General features: G+C 40.8%; 1 protein-coding gene across 3 annotated transcripts in view; it reads left to right on the top strand.

Moving 5' to 3' along the window:
* The window catches only part of ARHGAP10 (Rho GTPase activating protein 10), a 319,834-nt gene that overhangs the window by 68,674 nt on the left and 235,734 nt on the right, over nucleotides 1-15,426 (top strand). For all 3 annotated transcript variants that reach the window (XM_053216887.1, XM_053216886.1, XM_027066965.2), the window contains exons 2-3: nucleotides 11,838-11,933; nucleotides 12,007-12,068. In XM_053216887.1, coding sequence (XP_053072862.1) covers nucleotides 11,838-11,933; nucleotides 12,007-12,068 — 158 coding nt within the window. The remainder of the gene's footprint in view (nucleotides 1-11,837; nucleotides 11,934-12,006; nucleotides 12,069-15,426) is intronic.

The following is a 15,426-nucleotide window of genomic DNA, read 5'->3' as shown; positions in this document are numbered from 1 at the left end:
TACATAGTGCTAAATAAGTGTCAGATGGTCATTGCACACATTTAAACCATTTGGAAGCACTGGATTTGAAACCATTTTCTAGTCAAATATGAGTGTTCAAACTCCTTATGTTGAACGTAATTCCTTGTGTTAAAATGGCCCATCTCATAGACTGAGGCCCTGCCTGTTTCAGTCTTCTAGATAGACTAGTTTCTGCCTTTAAGGGGCATTTTGTGGAATTTTATGATATAGTCAAGTCTTCAGAAATTATTTTGTCCTTTAAAAGAATGCATTTTACTTGTTGGCTTTGGGCCCAAGTTGTCTCTCTTGGCATTTGCTAACTACTTCACAGTTCCTATAAGGAAAAATGGCTTTGCTCATAGCCTCTGCTGAGGAGAAAGTTCTCTGAGGACCATGTGACCTCTCCCCTCTCATCTCCCCGAGCTGGCTGATTTGGTTAGGGTGGGACAATAGAAGCTCCTTCTTTCATGGCCTTCTGTGGGGGGGGGGGGGGGGGGGTGGGGGGGTGGGGGAAATGAACTGGACCTGTTTGATTCTCTTAAGAATTTTAATTTGGGAAATAAGGGAAAAGCAGTTAAGAGCTCCAGCTGAAAGAATGACATAATTGATTCAAGGACAGTGAAAGGGCGCCACCAGTCAGTGACATGGCAGCAAACCTTCTGAGTAAGCAGCGGTTCTGACAGCAAGAATTGATACAAAATAAAAGAAAACAGAGCAGTTGAAAGTGAGAGAGAGAAAAAAGTAAACACTCAGAATCCAAGTTGCGTTGATGGTGATGGTCCAGAGAGAAGATCCCAGGTTGGTTGGGCTATGCCACAAATTCTCTGTTGTGACACACATTGTTTGCTTTTCTTTTCTGAGTTCTTTCTGATTGTATTCTCATTATTTGAGTCTTCATTTCTTGTATTCAGAAGGCCCTAGTTTATATAAGTTGTGTAGTGTATATAGTCTTCCTCATTCTCATTTCTGAAGGATTTCCCTCATTTTGTTCCCAATGCCTCAAAGGTCTTCTCTGTGGTTTACAGTGATATAAATTTAGCTTATGTTTTTGGGCCCTTATTCAGGCCCCACATTCCATGCATGCTGTGTTTTCCTGATGACTTCAACATGTTTTTTGTTTGTTTTGTTTTGTTTTGTTTTGAGTTTGTCTTCCATTGGACTCCTGTGGAGTGTGTAATCTGGACCCCTCAGTTCATATGCCAGATGTGATGTGATGGTGACCTCTCTCCATCAGAGGTCACAGACCTTTTAGGACAACTGTCATATCTTGGTGTGTTATATGTCACGTTGGACTGTGCTGAGTGAATAATAGATGCAAGTCCTGGGGCATTTCTTGTGGCATTTCTTTCAGCTGTTGTGATCCTGGTTTATCTTGGGACACAAAAAAGAGGTTTTAGCCCCTCCTTAGACTGAGTCTTGTTTTACTTTAAGAAGAACTATTTTGGATGCCTGGGTGGCTCAGTTGGGTAAGTGTGACTTCAGCTCAGGTCATGATCTCACAGCTCGTGGGTTCAAGCCCCACATCAGGCTCTGTGCTTACAGCCCAGAGCCTGGAGCCTGCTTCAGATTCTATGTCTCCCTCTCTCTCTGCCCCTCCCCACTCATGCTCTGTCTCTTTTTGTCTCAAAAAAAAATGTTAAAAAAGTTATTTTAAAGGAAATAAATATTAAAGCATTTGAGAGAAATGAGAGGCACATAGTAACTCTTGGCTTTCTTTGGTTGGCAGCTAAGTTTCTCGTTTGTGCTGTGAAATGGTGATGCTCCAATGGCAAAAGGGCGGGAAAGCTCACATTCATTAGCCAGATGAACACCTGACACCTCAGTCCTTACTAGTATTTACTTTGGGCCTTAAGCATATACTGTGGTTAACACGGTAGCTTGTCTTGACATTATCCCCTGTCTATGGTTTTGTTTTTCTTTTTATCTCCTCTTTCTTAGAACATTTTGGAAACCAGTTTGAATGCCAAGTTACTATATTCAGTACCAGAATGTTTGGATAATATTGCTTTGTCATTGAGCTTACATCCCTGATCTGTAAAAACAATCCTTGCCAGTAGTGTTTTCATGCCTGTATTTTAACCCCAAGGCTACCTTATTTTTCTAAAAAGAGAAAAAAAAGAATCCTGATGTATTAGTTTGCTAGGGCTGCCGTGACAAACTTCCACAGACTGGGTTGGGTGGCTTACACAACAGGAATTTATTGTCTTACTGCCCTGGAGGCTGGGAGTCCAAAATCGAGGTGTGAGCAGGGTTAGTTCTTTCTGAGGGCTGTGAGGGAAGCCTCTGTTCCAGGCGTTCCTCTCTAGCTTGTAGATGGCCGTTTTCTTCCTTGCCTCGCCACCTCATCTTCCCTCTGTGTGTGTGTGTGTGTGTTCGAACTTTGCCCTTCTGTAAGGACACCTGTCATGCTGGATTAGGGCCCCCCCCTCCCGCCCCCAGTAACCCCACTTTAACTTGATTATACCTGTAAAGACTCCCTAAGTAAGATCACATTCTGAGATCTGGAGGGTTAGGACTGTACTATGTAAACGGGGCAGGGGTGGGCTACAATTGAACTCCTAACACGGGGCAATGAAAATGCTCTACTGATGTTAAGCACTTACAAAGCAGACTTCCTTCACTTTGAAGCCAAGAAGTTTTGAAGGTGATTGCTATCCTTGGGGATGTTTTTGCATGTGGGCCCCTCAACTCATTAGGTTGAGACCCTGAAATCTAATCAGTTGTTGGCACAGTTTCCAGAAATTCTTTAAAGAAGTACCATCATCTCTTGTTTGGATCGGGCAGTAGCCTCCTAACTTGTTTTCCCTTTTCCCCTCTTGTCCATCTTCAATGTGTTCTTGACACAGCATCCAGAGTGATGCTGTTAAAAATTCGATCATGTCCCTCCTCAGACCCCTCCAGAAGCTCCCCCTCTTGCTTGTAATAGATGCTCAGGTCCTTTCTGAACTGCTCCCCATTGTCTTTGACCTTCTTGCCTTTTGCTCTGTCTGTCCCCCCCCCTCCCCCCCCCCCCCCCCCCCCCCCCCGCCGCCCCACCTCAGTCAGTATCAGCAGTACTAGCCTTTTGCTGTCCTACACCAGGTCTGTTCATGACTGTGCCCTCTGTCTGGAAAGTCTTCTCTGCAGTTATCCATGTGGCTTGCTTCTTGCATCATTCAAGTCTTTGCTTCGATACCATCTTTTCTGTGCCATCTGCTCAGATCTGTTCAAGCTCTCCCCAGATGTTCCCATTTTCCTAACCTTTCTTCAGTTTTCTCCATGGCTCTTACCTGCTTACCAATGTCCTATGTAATTTATGTTTTATTATTTGTCTTCTCTATTCCCCTTCTACTTCCCCCCTCTCACTTTGGCCTGTCACCCACTCTCACTCCAGTTGGTGTGATTTATTTGTTGCAGTATGCTCTGTGTCCAGAACGCTGTGCCTGGCAAATGTTTGGGTAAATGAGTAGAATGTGGATGTGTAGAATGAAGAACGGGGACGCTGAGAAAGGAACACTGGAATTCTGGCCACTTGGATTCCTGGAAGTATAGGAATGAGATGAAGGCAGATGGGATGAAGGACAACTTAAAGGAATCAATAAATGTAAAGTGGTCAGGAGAGCACCTGACATTATAAGGTATGGCAGGCAGATTAATGGCCCTCCAAAGAGGTCTGTTCCTATTCCTGGAACTTGTGAGTATGTTATTTTACATGGCAAAAGGGACTTTGCAGATGAGATGAAAGGCCTTGTGGTGGTGAGATTATCCTGGGTTAGGATGGTGGTCTTTAAGAGTCCAAGAAGCTGTGTGACAGAAGGAGGTCAGAATGATGTGACTGGGGGATGGTGGCTGTGAGCCAAGGAATTTGGGCACCTCTAGAGCCTCGAGAAGGCGAGGGAACAGTTTTCCCCTCGAGCCTCCAGAAGAAATGCATCCCCGTGAGACCCGTTTTGGCCTTCTGATGTCCAGGCCAAAGGTTCCAAAAAATCTTTATTATTTATAAGATAATAAATTTGTGGTGTTGTAAGCCACTACATTTATAGTGATTAGTTACAGCAGCAGCAGAAAACTCATACATTTAAGTGTCAAGTAATTGTTCTATTCTCACTATAAGATTTTCTTTGAACAACCAATTCTGTGGCCCAAGACACTTTGAAAACTGGTAGGCTGGGTGATTGCTAGCAATCTCTGCTCAGTGACAGGTACTCTCTCTCTACACAGAACCTAGCCCGAGTAGACCCTTTGCACTGCTGAATGTGTGCAGTGCAGTTGAAGCTTGGAAGAAGGTGTAGCGAAGATTGGGGTGGTGGTCTCCAGTGTGGACCTGCCTGTGGGATTCTTTGCAGTGTTCAGATCCCTCCCTTTGAAAGTACTCTCTTTGTAATTATTTTGGCTAACAGAATCTGGCTGTCTGTTAATGCGCCATGTTGGGTCTTGAGTCTTACACTCCAGGTTTGTGCATTTTTTTCCTGAGGCACGTGCATCATTGTGGACTCACCTTATTTTCCTTGACTTCATAAATTTGTCAATTTAGGTCTAGAATATTCTAGTGACTTTAGATGGTGCTTTTCCTACGATTAAGAAGACCTTACTACATAGACACTCCAGTTGGGCTGGAATTGGAGAGTTAGGGCCAGGAATGTCTTAATGTAACAGTTCAAGAGACCAGGCTGGCCCTTGAGCTGTTGCTGGAACAGCCTGTGATTTGGCCTTCAGGGCTGCATTTTGGATTTGTGAGATGTTTGCATTATTTTAAAAAATCTACAAAGAGAGTCGTTAACCTTCTTATTTGACTCCTATAGAGAGGCCATAATGCTTTTTTAGTATGTAGTGCTGCTGCCAGTTTTGTAAATCTGGAAAACAGAAGGAAAATATGAAGCCAGTTTACAGATCTAGAGGAATTTTGTTTCATTTCCAAGTTGAGTTGGGTTAACATCGGCATTATTTCCTTGGCATGAATCTGGCATGAAAGATATGAAGTTCTTAGAGTCTGTACCCTGTTCCTCTCTAAATAAAACACTGAAGAATTTTGGTACGTGTTTTGATGTGCAGAATGGGTGGCAGAGCTTCTCTTGGCAGAGCTTTTGCATATTTGATAAACTAGTTACTTGGGTCTCTACATGCAAAGGAATGTGAACATCTAGGTGCAGTTTGCCTATTTGAAAAAAGGCTTTAGCATCCGATATGGCTTGTGCAGAGTCTTATATTTCAAATTTAATGAGTAAGAAAGGCACATTTGTTTGCTGTTTCATTTTTCTTCTCAAGCCCAGAATTAGAGAACATGCCACATTTCCTTAGGCGTCCCCATTCGTGCTTCGGTTGACAGTGTGGGGAGTTGCTGGAGATAGTGGTTATGACCTTATTACCAGAGCCAGGCTGGGTCAGGTAGAGCAGTCGAACAGAGAGTTTTCCCATTCACCTCCTTCGAAGTGCCTGTATGTGACTCAGAGTTCACGGTCATAACTGAAAACTGGTTAATAGGTGGGCATTCTGCAAAAGATAGTTTTCTCATCTGTATCATCAGCAAGGGTGAGCTTTGGCAATTTGGGCCAGTGTCTGGAGGCTCTCCAAACCTGGATTTAAACTGTGATTGGATCCCTACGTGTGCTACATCTCAAATTCATGAGATCTCAAATGTAACTCCTCATCTCTCACACTGCTCTTAGCCCTGGGAAGAGTTATATGCCTCTGCTTCTTCCTATTTGTCTGTGGATTGAAGACCTAAAAATTCTAATCTGGGTGACTCTGAGCCCAGGTTCATTTGAAAGAGTGCAAATCACATGAATTCTTTTACATTAGTTGTGCTTTATTTTCTTTCACACCTTGAAGGTATTTCATTCACAGTAGTGAGGAATTAGTAGACAGGAAAGGATGGGGGCATGGAGCCACATGATTGTGAATTTTCCATTTAGTTAGAATCTGCATTAGAGCTGTTCAGATAATTGGGTGAGATCTGGACAAGAGAATAATGTTCTGTCTTCTGAAAGTCGGAATGATGTAATGGAAGGGACATTGGTAGAAGCTTGAGAGACTAGGGAAGGGATCCTTTGCCTCCAGGACTTATTACTAGCAGTGTAAAGAGGTCTGTGACCTTGATCAAGTCGCTAACCTGTCTCTGAACCTACTTAACACATTTGTAAAATAATGTGACACCAGGGGCACCTGGATGGCTCAGTTGGTTAAGCGTCCAACTCTTGGTTTCAGCTTGGGTCATGATCTCAAGGTTCATGGGTTTGAGCCCTGCATCAGGCTCTGCAGTGGCATCTTGGAACCTACTTGGGATTCTCTGTCTTCCTCGCTCTCTGCCCCTTCCCCACTTGCACTTTTGCACGTGCTTTCTCTCTCTCCCTCTCTCTCTCAAAAATAAAGTAAACTTAAAAAAAGTGACACCAACACCTACTCTCCAGGCTGATGATAAGGAGTAAATGAAGTAATATTTGTAAGTCAGGTAACAAAGAGTAGGCACTCAGTAAAGGCATTCCCATCCAGTGGGCCCCTCACCATCTTCCCCCAATAGAGGAATGTTGCTAACTTTTGTAACTTGAAAACTAAAGACTGGTTGAGATTTATGTGCAGTGATACCGGAAAGAGAAAACATTATCCTTTGCATAAAACATCTTTGTGCTTCTTTAAGGGACTGTACTAAATATAGTGAACTATCTCATGATTTCATATTATGTTTGAAAAGGCAGAAGATGTCTATGGAGGTATAAACTATATGGGAGAATAAATACATTTAGAATATACTAAATAAACATGATACATTTGTGATTCTGAAATGGAATGGAGTTTGGTGTGGTCAAATTTTTAAACAATAAAAATTTTGCCTCATGAATTCTAATAACACCAGAAAAAAGTCAACAGAAAGAAAAATGACTTATTCTAAAATAAAGTATTGGGGCACCTGGGTGGCTTAGTCGGCTGAATGTGTGACTTCAGCTTAGGGCATGATCTTGTGGTTTGTGAGTTTGAGCCCCACATTGTGGTCGCTGCTGTCAGCGAAGAGCCCGCTTCATATCCTCTGTCTCCTTGTCTCTCTGCCCCTCCCCTGCTTGCTTGCTTTATCAAAAAAATAAACAAACATTAAAAATATGTATGTATGTGTTTAAAATAAAGTTTTAACGTAACTACAATACTTAGCACTTAATGAGAGAAAAGCATGCTTTTTACCCAGGGAGAAATATCATATTGGCTGTGCAAATGAACCCAAATTTAATCTGCTGTTATAAACATTTTAAGCTAAAATGAAATTAGGTATTATGAAATATTAAAAAAATTGATAGATTAAGTTTTTTACTTTCTAGAGAGCCTCCTGCCATGACCATATGAAACATGGTCTTCAAAGTATATTTTGACTTAGTGATTTGGGTCAAATCCACAGGAAACAGCTCCAGAGGGGAAAAATATAACTTATGCCAGTGTTTGTACATATTATATAAATAATCTATATAAAATGGTATAATGTATAAGTAAATATACACATATAAACACATATATATGTATATATACACATAAATGGAACCAATGTACACGCCCCTGTTGAGAACTGACAAAGCAAACGTTAGTAAAATGGAATAATAAAGTTATTAAAAATGGTAATAAACCCACACACTATTAACATCTGGAAGTAGGTGCATGAGATACAAAAGAAAAATCCTATTGTGGTCCCTGTTTCAGGGATATAGTGACGCACAAGACTGTCAGTTACTGCCTCAGGGACACGACGTGATATTGTACAGTGGGAAAATAGATAATCCTGAGTGAGTTCTGACTATATAAGATAGTTTCAGATAATAAGTGCTACGAGGAGAATAAAGCAGCATTAGAATAGAGAGGGATTAAGCACCACGGGTGACCTTGTTTTGGAGAGAATGGTAGGGAGGATGGCTCCATCAGAGACAGATGGACTGAGCCATCAGGGTTGAGAACCAGCCTGGTGAGGGTGGGGGGTAGGGGAATAGTGTTTCAGGTGAGCGAGTAGCAATTTTAAGGGTGTCAGACTGGAGTGAGTTTGGCATGTGTGACCCAGAGCACGCCAGTGTGGTTAAGCCTTGGAGAATAATTATATGTTTGCCTGGACGACGATGGAAAAAAGTTACTTTGGAATGGACTAAATTGCTAGGTTTTACTCTTCTATGGTTTTAAAGATTTTATTTTTAATTGTGAAATTATGGCAAAAGTGAAACAAACGTACATTTTAAATAAGAATGTTAAAGCAAGTATCTGTAGACTCACCCCTAGGTTATAAGCTAAAATCCCTTCAATCCCTTCGTCCCTTTGCATTGCTCTCCTTTGCCTCCAGTGGTAAACATTGTGTGACTTTTGAGATAATGATTCCCTTGCTTTTCTATAATTTTGTGACCTATATATGCAACCCAGAATATAGTGTAGCTTATTTTGAACTTTCTATGAGAGAATCATACTGTGTGCATTTTTTCTGTGTGACTTGCTTCTTTCTGTCCAAGTTGTGAGATTCATGTGTGTTGACTTGTGAATTGATAGTTACTTTTACTCTATGGTGTATGAATGTAATATAATTTTCAGTTCTGTTGTTACTTGGTACTTGTTTTTTCCAGTTTTTGCTATTATTATGATCATTCTGTTATGGGTTTTCTAGTATATGTCTACAAGTGCACATGTGTAAGAGTTTTTCTTGGGAATTTACCTAGAAGGACAATTTTGGGGTTGTAGGGTATCATCAAGTTTACTAGAAAATGCCAAAGTACTTAAAGAGTGTACCAATTTTTACTCTTAGCTAGCAGTATGTGAGGATTTGTGTTGCTCCAAACACAGAATTACACCAACACCTGGACTTACCAGACTAATTTTTGCCAGTCTGGTAAGTGTATTGAGGTATGTTGAGCTTTTCATTTTCATTACCACTAATGAGTCTGAGCACCCTTTTCATGTGGTTATAGTCCATTTAGATTTCCTTCAGTTCCTTTTGTGAAGGGCCTGTTGAAGTGTTTTGTTCAGTTTTTTTTTTTAATTAGAATTTCTGCCTTCATTGATTTATAGCTGTTACTTACATCTCCTGGGTGTGTGCTTATCTTCACTTTTTTAATGTCTTAAGCATTTTTCAAGTTTAACACAGTCAAATTTTACTAACCTTTCTGTATTAATTATCTGTTGCCTTGTAACAAATCATCCCCAAACGTAGTGGCTTAAACAGCAGCCATTTATTTATTTTAGTCTGGACTCAAGTTCATCTGGATTACCTCCTTCATAAAAGGCAGGAAAGCTTTGCTTCTGCAGGTTGGCTGCCTGACCCATGGGGCAGTAAGTTGGGGGAGGGCGGGGGGGGGGGTGGGGACACTGGGCCACTAGTCTTTCACCAACTAGCAGGCTAGCTTGGGCTTGTTCACAAAGAAGCCAGAGGGTTCTAAGAGAGTCGAGTAGAGGTATACAAAATTTCATGAGATGGAGGTTCTCAATTGGCACAGTGTTACTTTCACCACATCCTGCTGGCTCTAAGGCCAGCCTACATTCAAGGTGTGGGAAGAGAGACTCTACCTATTGCTGGAGGAGCTGCAGAGTCCACATTGAAAAGAGAGGTGCCTACAGGGACAGGTGGAGAATTGTCACCATGCTTGCAGTCCATCACATTTTACATTATGGTGTGTGCTTTTGTTCCATATGCTAAGGGTAAGAAGTTATAATCTTGTATCATCCTCTAAAGGTGTTGTGGTTTTTACCTTTTGCATTTCGGTCTTTCAGTTTTTTATTTTAAAGAGAAAAAGGATTTGAGAAAAGCGAACTAAACATGAATTAGATAGAGGAAGAATGACATTTGAAAAGCCGCGATAGCGAGAGATGTTGATAATGAGGGAGGCTATGCACGTGTGGGGGCAGGGTGTCTCTGTACCTTCTGCCCAGTTTTGCTGGGAATCTAAAATTTATCTAAAAAATATAGTCTGTTAAGAAAATTAAGCAAAACCAAACCATGACAGTAGCTGAAAGAGCTGGGGAGCATTGTCAGAAAGTTTGGGAAGTGAGAGAAAGCAGCTTGTCCAGGAGGGTATTGGGGAGCTTTGTACTTAATGATTTGAGGTAAAGAGTTGGTAAAAGAAAAAAAAAATCAGGTAGCATTTTATAATGTAAAAATAAGAATCTTTTGCTTTTATTCCTTGTTTAGTCAATGACTAAAAGAGAAAATTGCTTCTACTATCTCATTAAAAACAGTCCTCAGTTTTGACATTCTTGGCTTCTCTTTCTTGTCTACATTTATCTTTTGTGTGAGTACTCTGGCCAGCAGTTATAGATTGTGTTTTATTTTTTTCAACTTCTTAATCTGCTTGACATGAAACTTTAACACAGTCTGTCGATATTCACGGTGTGGGAGTCAGGGAACAGCTTCTTAAAAGGTGCTTTAGACCGGTGGCAGAATTGTATCCAGGCCAGGGCATGGCTTTGTGCAAATAGCTCTGGAATAGAATCAAGCCTTTGCTGTTGTAGTAGCTGTGCAACTGTGTAAATTGTTTAACATCTCTGAGCTTTAGCACCCCACTGTAAAATGAAGATAATCTTTATTTTATATAAGAGTATTGAATGAGATATACACAGCATGTGCTATGGCCCATAAAATAAATGTTACCCTATTTTAGAAGTAGAATTTTCCATCATTTTCTTATTTTTTCTATCTTTGTATATACTTCCCTTTATTTAATTTTTTTAATTGGGGAATAACTGGATTAGTATCAACATAGTGATTTGGTATTTATATACATTATGAAATGGTCACTACAATACACCTAGTTACTAGCTGTCACCATACAAAATTACTACAATGTTATTGACTACATTGCCTGTGCTGTACTTTACACTCCTGTGTCTTACTTATTTCATCATTGGAAGATTGTACTTCTTAATTCCCTTCATCTATTTCATCCTTCTCCCAACCCCCTTCCCTTGGGCTATCATCACTTTATTCTCTGTATCTGTGAGTCTGTTTCTGTTTTGCTTTTTGTTTGGTTTGTTTTTTAGATTCCACATGTAAATGAAATCATATGGTATTTGTCTTCCTCTGTCTGACTTATTTCATGTTACATAATGCCCTCTAGATTTCTCCATGTTGTCACAAGTGGCAAGATTTCCTTCCTTTTTTATGGCTGGGTAATATTTCATTGTATATACATACCGCATTTTCTTGATCTGTTCTTCTACCAATGGGCATTTAGGTTGCTTCCATATCTTGGCTATCGTAAATGATACTGCAATGTAGTTTTCTACTATTTTCTATTAATCTCCAATAAAAAAAGATAAGAATGTGTAGGTCTTTGCAGAATGAATTCTTTCCATCATTTAAGCTTGGCCTTCAGCTACCTCCTGATGCTGTTTTCTATGAAAACTCTTTGATACTTCTGTGCTTCTCTGGCTGGAGTTTGCCAGTCAGTTAAGGGCATCTGGCCGGCTGACTTTGAGCTTTGATATTTTTATATTTGAAACCGTGGCATTCAGCCAGTTCTCCTCCAGCGCTGGGAGATACCATCAGGTGTATGTATTCCTAATCATAGCCTGAACTTTTGAATCGGGCAAGTTCTGACCTGAGTGAGCAGATAAAGAGAAAGAGCTTTGGGGAACAATGTGAAGCAGTTATATCTCTGAGGAAGAAGAGGGTGGGGGAGGGAGTAAACATGTCTCCAGCACCTGTTCTGTGCCGGAGTGTAGAAGGGAAGACAGAAACATCCCAGAGCATGCCAGGTTGAGGGTGATGGGCCCCTTGGCAAAGGAGTTGGGTTGTGCCTCCTCTTGGGTTGGGTGAAGAGCCCGACAGCTCTAGTGACCTTAGGATGAATACATTTCTTCTAAGCCTGGACTGAAAACAAGGCCCCAGGTAATCATTAAATCTTTCTTCCTAGGTCTTTCAGCAGCCCAGCGGAAGTTTGCACATTCACTCCGAGACTTTAAATTTGAGTTCATCGGTGACGCAGAGACAGATGATGAACGCTGCATAGGTATGTAACAGTGAGGTTTTGGCTTATTCTCCTTTGCTTTGGCTACCAAATAATCGTAACTTTGTCTTTATAGATGCTTCCTTACGTGAATTTTCTAATTTTTTGAAGAATCTGGAAGAACAGAGAGAAATTATGGTGAGTTGCGGGATGTGAATTAGTAAATTGAACTTCAAGCAGAGAAAATCTGGGTCTAGAAGCTGGTTCTGGTAGAAGTTTTGATGCATTTGTCTGTGGATGAAGTAACACTTAGCAGTGGAGAGCCCTGGATGAGGTTTCAGGAGCCTGGATTTCTAGTTCCACAGTGGTGCTGACTGTGGTGAGATCTTAGACAAGTTGCTGGACCTCTAGACCAAGGCCCGGTTTCTTTATCCATAAAGTAGTGGGTTGGACTACAGCAGTGCTTTCTAGATTTTTGTTAGCAGTGAAGCACTTTCATTTAAATTGAGTCTCAGGCAGAACATTGATGTACCTAGAAGATCAAGGCAGAAAAGCTTATGTAGAGGCAGAGGGACAGCAGAGCAATGTTAGAGTCTGAATCATATTTTTATAGATTTTTAGGCTGTGTGGAGGGAGAGAATTTGGGCCAGGAAGTCCTTAGAATCCCTCTTTGCCTTGAGGTTCATGATCACAACAGTAAGAATAATAAGTACTTTCCATTGGGTGCTCTCCACATGCTTGATGCTATATGCTGAGTGCATTGAGTGGATGATTTTATTTAACAAAATGCTCAGCAATGGATTTTGAGGGTATTGAGTAATAGTTTCTCACTTTTCTTAAAAGCTTCTTTCCTAATGTCTGTGATTCATTCATTCAATAAAGATTTATAGGAGAATTGCTCCCAGATTATTATATATTATCTATTCTCACCAGATTTTATAGGCGTTAAAAAAAATGACAAACTGGCTTTTTTTATATCCTTGAGACTGAGTCCTACCTAGAATTATGTTAAAGTATAAGTGTACCAGTGGGTTCAGAAGTGCTTATAATAATAATATTGAACATGATAACTAAGATAGCCTTTAGTGTGTGTCTGGTACAGGGATATCAACCCTATGATCAACCTATGATAGAGACTCTTTTATTGTTCCCTATTTTACACTTGAAACTGAGCCATAGTACCTTGCCCAAGATCACATGGTAGCTGAGAGGTAGAGCCAGAACCAGGCACTCTGAATCACCCACCATTTTGGTCAGCTTCCTAGATGTTACTGTAATTAATCTCTTTGGTGGTGGCGGTGGTGGGATTTCTGTCTAGTGTAGTTGCAGTAGGCGAAGAAGTAGTGGGAGGACACTGATTTTGATTTAAAAGTGACAGTGACATATGGCTTCTAAAAACCCCAATATAATTTGCATTGTACCCTATATCCTGAGATGATTTGTTTATATTGTGAATACTGTAGAGGGCATGTGAAGGTACTGTGGTCCTGTTAGGTTTTTCTGGCACAGACTGACATCTTCAGCCATTATTTGTGTGATCCCAAGTCACTAATTTTTCAGCCATTTAAGAAAGTCTAAATGTGATAGTGGGTAAAAATAATGCTATCACCTTTGTATTACATGTGGGTGTGTGGGTAGTGATGGAAGTGTGTGTACTCAGTTTATGTATTTAGTAGTATCAACTTTTTTGTTCCCAGCCCTCTTTGGTATTTAGTTGTATTTCTCCTGGGATCCTGAGCTTTCAGCAAATATACATTTGATCTCTGAGTGTTTCAATTACTGTTTAGAATCTGAGCACACAAAGGAAAACCAAGCAAGCTTCCTCATGGAAGTTGCATTCTAGGAAGGGAAGGTGATAAATAAACATGTACTATAGGTCAGGTAGCATAAGTCCTACAAAATCAAATAAAGAGGGGTCTCTGGCGGCTCACTTAAGCGTCCGACTTCAGCTCAGGTCATGATCTTGTGGGTTGTGAGTTCGAGCCCTGCTTCAGGCTCTCTGTTGTCATCTTAGGGCCCGCTTGGGATTCTCTCTCTGTCCCTCTCTCTCTGCCCCTCCCCACCTTGTGCGTTCTCGCTCTCTCTCAAAATAAATGAATAAACCTAAAAAAAAAAAACCCAGAACAAAAAAAATCAAAGTGAAGGAAAGTTAGTAGCCAAAGAGTCAGAGAGTAGGGCAGGGTACTCCTATATGTAGGGTGGTGAGGAGAGGCCTGTACAGCTGAGAACTATGTGAGGCATCCTGACATTTAGGGGAAGAGTGTTAGGTGGACCCGTGCTGGATTTTATCACCACCAAAATACTGTGTGACTACTTCCTGTCTTGATGTCCTATTTCTGTTTTGAGTTCTTTGAGATGCACTGACTAGGTCAAAAAACTGGAATGTGGTCTTAGCTCCAGGCTGTCAGATGCAGATAGTGTGGTTCTCAGGGCTATTAATAGCTGGCATCTTGGTGTAATCTTCAGCTGTGTTGGGGGTTGATAGGGTCTTTTAGATAGGATGGGGATGATGGGGCTGGGTTTCTGGTATAGGGTAGAAGTAGAAATAGGATGTTGTCTGTATAAGGCTGGAACCTCAGGGAGGAATGGGACAGTATGTTATAACACATTTGTGGGAACAGCGACTCCTGCATAGCAGGAAACTATTCAAAGCCAGAAGGCAGTTTGGTGGCCGGGGGTAGGGAGCAGCTATGACCAACCATAGAATTAAAAGGACACCTCGTGCTTTTTATTTTTTTCTTTTTTTTTTAAAGCTTTTTAGCTTGGAAAAGTTTGAGCATGTACAAAAAGAGAAAAATATGATTTAAAAAAATTTTTTTTAACATTTATTTATTTTTGAGACAGAGAGCATGAACAGGGGAGGGTCAGAGAAAGAGGGAGACACAGAATCTGAAACAGGCTCCAGGCTCTGAACCGTCAGCACAGAGCCCGACACAGGGCTCGAACCCACGGACTGCGAGATCATGACCTGAGCCGAAGTCGGACGCTTAACTGACTGAGCCACCCAGGCGCCCCGAGAGAAATATAATTAAACGACATGTACTCAGTATTCAGCTTCAGTAACCATTGCCACACAGCCAATCTTGTTTCTCCTATACTTCTCACTCCCCACTCCCGTGCCCCCACAATTTGATAGAAAGCCCATTATATTGTTTCATGCATAAATATCCTACTACAGAGCTCTAAAAGGTTAACTCTCTTCCTGATCCACAGTGTCCTTCACACACCTAAAGACAAGCAAATCGTCATTCTTAATATTACAAGGAATTAGGCTATATTCAAAATTTTCTGATACTCATTTAAAGTCTGCCCTCCCCCACAGCAGTTGGTTTGATTGAATCTGGATCCAAACACATTGCATTTGATAGATAAGTTTCTAAGTCTCTTTTAATCTGTAGGTTTTTCTTCCTTTTTTCCCTTACTAAGAATTTCTGATACTTTTCTATTAGCCTTAAAAGACCTTTAAAATAGTACTACTTCCTGAGTTATCAATGAGTTATAATAACAAAATTAATAATAAAAATGAAAATGTTTAGTATTTAACCCATATTGGTGT

This window comes from Acinonyx jubatus, chromosome B1 (assembly GCF_027475565.1).
Source record: "Acinonyx jubatus isolate Ajub_Pintada_27869175 chromosome B1, VMU_Ajub_asm_v1.0, whole genome shotgun sequence".
NCBI lineage: Eukaryota > Metazoa > Chordata > Mammalia > Carnivora > Felidae > Acinonyx > Acinonyx jubatus.
The sequence above is the reverse complement of the archived record's forward strand: the minus strand, read 5'-3'. Positions and strand labels throughout refer to the sequence as shown.